The 7,448-nt window shown below is 35.3% G+C and overlaps 1 protein-coding gene across 1 annotated transcript; it reads right to left on the minus strand.

Moving 5' to 3' along the window:
- Window positions 1-2,895: 2,895 nt before the first annotated feature.
- Window positions 2,896-6,918, minus strand: LOC128547611 (sulfotransferase 6B1-like). Its single transcript, XM_053520660.1, has 4 exons — window positions 6,855-6,918; window positions 5,854-6,010; window positions 4,799-4,965; window positions 2,896-2,994 (listed from the first exon to the last, which is right to left on the minus strand). Exons 1-4 carry the CDS (start codon window positions 6,916-6,918, stop codon window positions 2,909-2,911), a joined length of 474 nt encoding a protein of 157 aa, XP_053376635.1. The 3' UTR covers window positions 2,896-2,908.
- Window positions 6,919-7,448: the final 530 nt, after the last annotated feature.

The following is a 7,448-nucleotide window of genomic DNA, read 5'->3' on the forward strand; positions in this document are numbered from 1 at the left end:
AGGATTTATGATAAATACTTTCTAATATTAACAATTTGTTCATAATCTGGGAGTTTGAAGAACAATAGTTTCTAAGACATAGAAATAGAAAAAAGCAAAAGGTCACCTCACTTCTTTTTATTCTATAGGACGTTTTCGTCACGCAGAACAAGCATTTCTAAAAATTAAGTAAAATTGAAAGAATGGGGGTGGGGTGTACTTTATAAAACATAAAACATAATATCACACTTACTGTTATAGAGATTTCAGGTCTGACACGTTACTATAAATGCATGCCACTGTCAGTATTATATGACCTTGAATGTCATTTACAAAACATATTGTCATAATTAATCAACCTACAATTTTTCAAAATATCTACAAAATATTATTAATATATTTATTTACAAATCAAGTGCGGATCTAGGATTTTGGGCTAGGGACTCGACATTTTTTGGGAGTTTGTGCATTTGAATATCAATCCCCTAGTAATTTTGAAGGTACGCGAGCAGAAATATATTGTTTCTTTTTCTAGAATAGTTCTTAAGTTTGTTGTAATGTTGTTGTGATTTGAGAGTGGAGCGTTTTAATAATTCAATTTCAATATAACTCTTTTAAGTTATAACGAATAATGTCGTAAGAGGGAAGCGTGAGGAACATGTTTTATGTGCTAGCGAAACGGGTTTAAAATTTTCAGTTTGTTTAAAAATATTGCACTTTTTGATTTGTCATTTGTAAGCGAAGTGAGCAAAAATTCTATATGGCTATAGATTTAAACAAAGATTAAAAAGTGTAAAACGCGTGTTCTTGGCGAAGTTTACGGCGGAGGTGTAGGGAACGGGGTACGCCCAACTGAAACCGCTAGACTAGTGAAAAATCTATAGACAGAGAATTAATGTTATATGGTTACTGACAATGGTTGATGGCATAGTACTGCTCTTTTTACATTTTGTAGTATTATGTCATAGTATGTTAGTTAAATGTTTTATCCTAAACCTACTTACGAGTTTATAGGGTTATGAAAATTGTAATGTGGAAAAAAGTTTCCTTTATAGTGAAAAATATGATGTTTCCCTCTAAACTTTGACCTGTAACTTACTTTAAAAACAAAAATTGATGTTAAGCAGTGCACAAATGTGACCGCAATAGATATTTAGAACAAAACTGAAAAAATTCATTGATATCAGAAACAAATGTTCGCTGAAATTAAGCGTTAGTATGAGTATATTTAAATTTGAACGTGTCTTGGCCTTTTGTTTCATTCTCCCAAATTTTATCAAACATTTCATTCTGTGCAACAGTAAACCAGTTCTTCCAGTCGCCAACTTGACCTACAAGTATAAAGAGTATGAAAATAAACACCTTGTCATGTATTAAATTTAATTTATGAAGATGAGCATGGTTTAATTCCTGACTATTTAAATGATCTATTTCTTAATTAAGTTGCACACATGCAGCTAACTTGAATGACGCAAAAATCATATATTAATTGATTAAGTGCAAAAATACATAAAGAATGCTTATAAACCAACCTATATGTGCTTCCTATGTCCCTTAATCAGTTTCTTGTCAAGTTTCTTATGTTGAATAAATAACGCAATGGATGTCCTGTGGTTGAGATCGGTCGGTTGTTCTTTTATTTATCTTTCACGTGAAAGTAGATTTATTATTATATTATAATATATCGCCCATCAGCTTAACCTAATATTTCTACCATATTCTCAATAGCAGTGAAAGAACAACAAGCTAACAGCTCATAGTGATATAAATAATTTGCCCAACAATTACAGAGAAATGCAAGCACCTTTACAGAAGAATTTGAAACCTGGTTTGCAGTAAGTATCGAATATTTTGTGACTTCCCTTTTCCTCTGCCATTTCCCTAAAGCCGCACTTATCAATGATGTCATTTTTCAGTTGTTCATCTAAGTTGAACTGTATGTCGAGGAACATGAGTAACTTGTCCAACTCTTCTCTCCCATTCTAAAATTATCACATTAACATTTATGAAAATAAATAGTTATGATACATTTATACATATCAGAAGACGTAAAGATACTCGCCCACAAATTGGATGATTTTTTTTTCAAAATGTTCATTTCCACCAGGTTTGACAAACGTAAACTATTTATGACGCTTACAAATGATACAGTTGGTGAAAATAAAAGGCAATACTGGCAAAAGTGCAAAAGGAATTCCGGAGTTCTCGCTTTTCCTGTATTTTTGAGTAAAACTACTTTTCGCTTAAACTCTGTGGGTAAGTCCCTTTTAAACCAAATCAAGTGATACAACGTTTTACACTAATTGCAAACTCAGTGTTTGTGGTATCCATCATCATTATGTACTTACAATATAACTCACAATAAAAGTATTGATACAAGAACTCACATTCCCAGAAACACCCATACTCCCCCGCCTCCCCCCAAAAAATAAATAAATAAATAAAATAAAGTCTTAACATTGATAATGATTTGTGACAAGTGCCGAGTGTTAAGATAAGGAAACCCGTTCCTAAATGATGAAACTGTAACAATATTATTTGCAAATATGGGAACCATTTACAATTCTCAAGGCACAAACAACACTTTCTGTGACATATTACATAGCACACTCGAAACACATTTTAAGAAAATGGAACGTTGTAAATGTAAGGTGATATATATGATAATATTTGAATATCAGGTATTCATAGTCAACATACACCCCTATTGTAGACGAGTAGCGAAAGCGATCTTGAATTGAAATGTATTAGTTTATGAACTTTTAGATTATATAAATATGCATAGGCACACTTCTTTATCTAAATGGCACATCAGCTGTTTCAACAGGTTTTACAGGTATTTACTTTAACTGAGGTAATGTATGTGATATGAATAAAGTGTATTTTAGTCAATATTTAATAACTGAACAGACGAACCATTTTCAAATCTTCATAGAACATGTAGAGGGAAGCCTGGACCATTTTGTACTTCGCGCTGCCATTCTAACAAATATTCACTGTACTTGCCATATTCCACTGAAAATATATATTTATTTCGTATTCTTTGACTCAGTTCTCAAAAGTGCGTAAGTGATCCCATTAATTCTGTATGTCGACTGTTTCAAGAAAAACAAGCACATTCAATGAAGTTATATCCTCTGTCGAATAAGTTGTTTTGTGAATGTGGGGGCTAGATATTGATTCATGAATATCCATCAAATGGTTACTTTTTGGTGTAAATTTAGGAGTTAAAAATTAAGGGCAATAACTCTTCAGTTACTGAAAAGATCCTGACGGAATATATACAGGCAATACCGACAAAATGTTGTACTTATTTATATAAAATTTCATGCAGATTATCTTGTTATGTGAGAATTTATGGATTGTAAAATGATTAAAGGGCAATAACTCCTGTAAATAAATTGGCCCTGACGAAATTGTGTACGCACTATCGCCCTATAGTGATCTACTCCTGTGTAAAATTTCATGAAGATATATCAATAGGTTAGTTAGATACATTCGAAATCCATTTTTGTATCAAAAATCAAGAGGAAAAACACTTCTGTTATTTGGTTATGGGAGATAAATACTACGTGTGAGCACAGATCATGTTATACATTATGTTATTTCTGGTGATTCTAATTCAAATACTTCTTTGATTTATATGCATTTTTAATATTTTTAACAAAATCATGAAAAATCTTATTTACTGTGTCTGTGGGGAAAAATACAATATGTGAGCAAAGGCCATGTGCCAATTAATAAGAATATAAGGTTTTCGTTGAATCTAGCTGAAATACTTAATTAATTAAAAGCAATTTCTTTTTTCTTCAAATATATCTAGGGGAAATCTCTGCTTTTACTATAACAAGTGGGATAATACTAAATGTTTTTAATTATAACAATATTCTAGTCCGGACGGACGGACGCTCGCACAGACTGATGGACGACGCCAACATATTATCCCACCGCCTTAGATGGCCGGTAATACCGTCATAAGCAGACATTAAGACAAAACATATGGCAAAATGCTGATTGCTAAGGATCAACAAACATATTTCACAAGGCCTTCTTAAATATATGTTATAATGTAAAATTTTACTCTATGTGTTCACTTTTTACCGTCTATTTAAATGCAATGAAAAAAAAATCTAGCAAAGCCCATAGAGTTCATACAGGAAGCAACTGAACTTTGATTGAAACATTATAGCATTAAATTCCTTCAGAGCTGTATATACAATCCCAGAGACAAAATGTACAACACTTGCTTACGGAATCCTGTTCGTGTCAGCTGTAATGCCGTCCGCTTAGTGGGCGACAACGACAATGCCAAACGACGGACGACAATATGAATGGATCATGTTGCGACAATATGGTACGACACACGCCAATGGGAAACAATGCACGATAATGCAAAGAGACGGACAACAATGTAAGTGGGTAATGACTCGATGTCGTTTTGTATTCTCGTGTGTCAGTAGCAAGATATATCACTTTTTTTCGCATTGTCGCGATGTCGCTTCGTATTTTCATACGCCGCCCTCTAAGCGCGACGGACGACATTACATCTGGCACGAACAGGATTCTAACGACAGATGCTTATATACGTTTTACATTTTAATCATGTATATTTTCATTCCAGAAATGGTGACAATGTGACATTGTATTAAAAAGCCTTAATATACGTCAGCTCTAATTTTTTTTCAAGACAGAGTTATATTTTATATTACAGCTTAATAGCGTTTCTTTTATTTGTAGACAGCTTAACATTTTATGATAAAAGTTCCGACATTAGTTTCGTTTCTTTTTACAAATTACAACAAAGCAACTTTGGACCTACATTTTCCTTGCAGATACACTGGTAACCAGTCTTCCCATTTGTCATCGTAGTTGTATGGTCTTAGCCCCTTCATATGATTGTAATATGATACGGCTGTGTCTTTAGGATTGCGTATACATAAAACAGTCTTGATCTGTTTTGCTCGCATAGCTTCTATGGGAAGATATCTACAAAGTAATTACTAAATATTGAAAAACATACATATATATATATAAATAATGTCATATCATTTAACGTAAAACAAGCACAATGATCCTGTAGAATTAGCCAAGAATGCAGCTTAGCAAAACCAAATCTTACCAAAATTTCTGTAGTGATATGTGAATGATTGACATTTATGTATACACAGACAAAGTAAAACTTTCTTTTTACGGGCTGTCGAGACAGGGTGACATCTGTCAAGATACGAGCTATTTGTGTAGCAGAAATTCCCTTGACTTTCAGTATATTTTCTTTACCTTTAAAGAATGCTCAATACAGATGAAAAAAAAACTCCTGTGGCAACCTGTCGAGTTGTAAATTTCGCCGAGTGGTAACATTCTGTTTCGAAGGTTGGCAATATCAATGTCACACACGCGGCTATATGATGTTTATTTTATTATACTGAACAAAATTAAGTACATAAAAAAGTTAAAAATGTTTTTAATTATTTAGATTTTCTTTCTGACAGTAACTGTCATATGAATCTCTTGTGTACACATTGAATAGTGACTTCACTACTATTTGTGTACAAGGGAGACAATCAGTTCATGATCTGGCTAAAAAAATGAAGCAGTTATTTACCATTATATGACATTGATAACCTGACCTGACAGTCACTTTCGCCTGGTTACGTGTCAAAAAGGTTGAAAATGGTTTTGATAATCAAAATATCTCTTTGTCGGATAATGGGTTTTCTTGTTCAACAAGATTTCAAAGCATTAATGAACTATTCTATCTTTAACAATTTTATTTCACCCATTGGGCACATGCGTCTCAATTTTTCCTTTCTTCGTTCGATGTATTGGTAAAACTGTAATATGCAAGGCAAAACACAGTACACGGTATAAATGTACCTAGGCGGATAATGACAGTTCACGACCCTCGGTGGTGGTTGTTGGTCCACCTCTTCAGCAGTAAGGCATTCAAGCATGGTTAACATTTTATTTGCTTCTACCCTATTTGCACTTCTGTTTAAAATCATCATAAGTATTTCAAACATCCAGTTTGTACCTGAAGATTTAGAAATATTGAAATGCATATTCTTTATCAAAAAGGTACAACATAGTTGTCATTGTCATTACACAAAGGTAAAACTTTTCACCCAACCTCTGGATAGGATATTTTGCGAAACTGGTGTTTCTATTATCTGTTACTTGCTGTAACAATATGTTGAAAAAAAGTTCTATTTTATTTGTCAAATTAAGAGTGTTCAGGTTAGACAAATTAGACAACGGTCAAAGAATGAACGCGGACATCGGAAAATATTTTAGATTTCTAAAAGTATCTACATATAAATTAAGTTACTGTTGTGATGAAATTGGTAATTAGTGGCGCTTTACAAGACTTTCCGTTAAATAAACCGGAAATACTCGTCTAGTTGTTTGCAAAAGTCATAATACTCTGATCATAAGAACGCTACGAGCTCCATACGGGTAGGTTTTCAGTCTAATTTTGGCAAACTCGTACGGCGTCCGTACGGACATCGTTGATCCGTACGACCGTCGTACGGATTTTTTTTTTGAATTCGTAGAGGACTCGGGAACTCGGTGAAAATGTTTCAGCGACCTCCCGGGTTCTTTACGAGCTCGTAGAGATTTTCGATGTCGGGAGCGGCTCGCTAGACCCGGAAGAGCTGGTAAGGGCATCGCACGGATATGGAAAACTGCGAGGCATGCTGATGCTCGCACGACTATCGCAGGGTATTCGCACTGTCAACGTTCGATGCCCGCACGATATTAAGGACACTGAACGGAGAATGCACGGGGCTCGCAGACGTTTTCAGACGTCGCAAAACTGGTTTTTTCTTGTCGCAGGGACACCCTACGGACACCGTACGAGCGCCGTACGCGTCAACGGACATCGTACGAGGTAAGGCCGGGCTCCTTGGGAGTCCCGTACGACTTGTCTGCGATGTCCATATTGATAATCTTCGATTGAAAATGGATTTTTTTTCAGATGTCGCCGAATTTTTTATTCCTGTCACACGGATACCGTGCAGACACCGTACGAGTGCCGTGCTAGCGCCGTATGATCCCACGAAAAGCCACGTTCTAAACACGCAGCCTCCCTTATACCCAGGTCACACATACGGCGCGGATAGCTACGGCTAGCTACGGATAGAAACGTAGTAATCCGTACCGATGCGTACCTGAGCCGTACGGATTGATACGGATTTCTACTTTAAGGTACGCTCATGTACGGATCGATACGGATTACTACTTTTCTATTCGTGGCTAGACGTAGCTATCCGCGCCGTATGTGTGACTGGTGTATAAAGGCACACACGATCAGCACACGCACACGCACACGCACCACAAGGACAAAACAAACAAATACAGGAACACAATGGGGCACCGCCTTGGAACGATCAGTGGCCAACAAAAAGGCAACAGAAGGCATGTAATGTAAAACACTAAAATGCTCTTGTATATATATATGCAATCCTTAA

Source organism: Mercenaria mercenaria, chromosome 12 (assembly GCF_021730395.1).
Source record: "Mercenaria mercenaria strain notata chromosome 12, MADL_Memer_1, whole genome shotgun sequence".
Classification (NCBI taxonomy): Eukaryota; Metazoa; Mollusca; class Bivalvia; order Venerida; family Veneridae; genus Mercenaria; species Mercenaria mercenaria.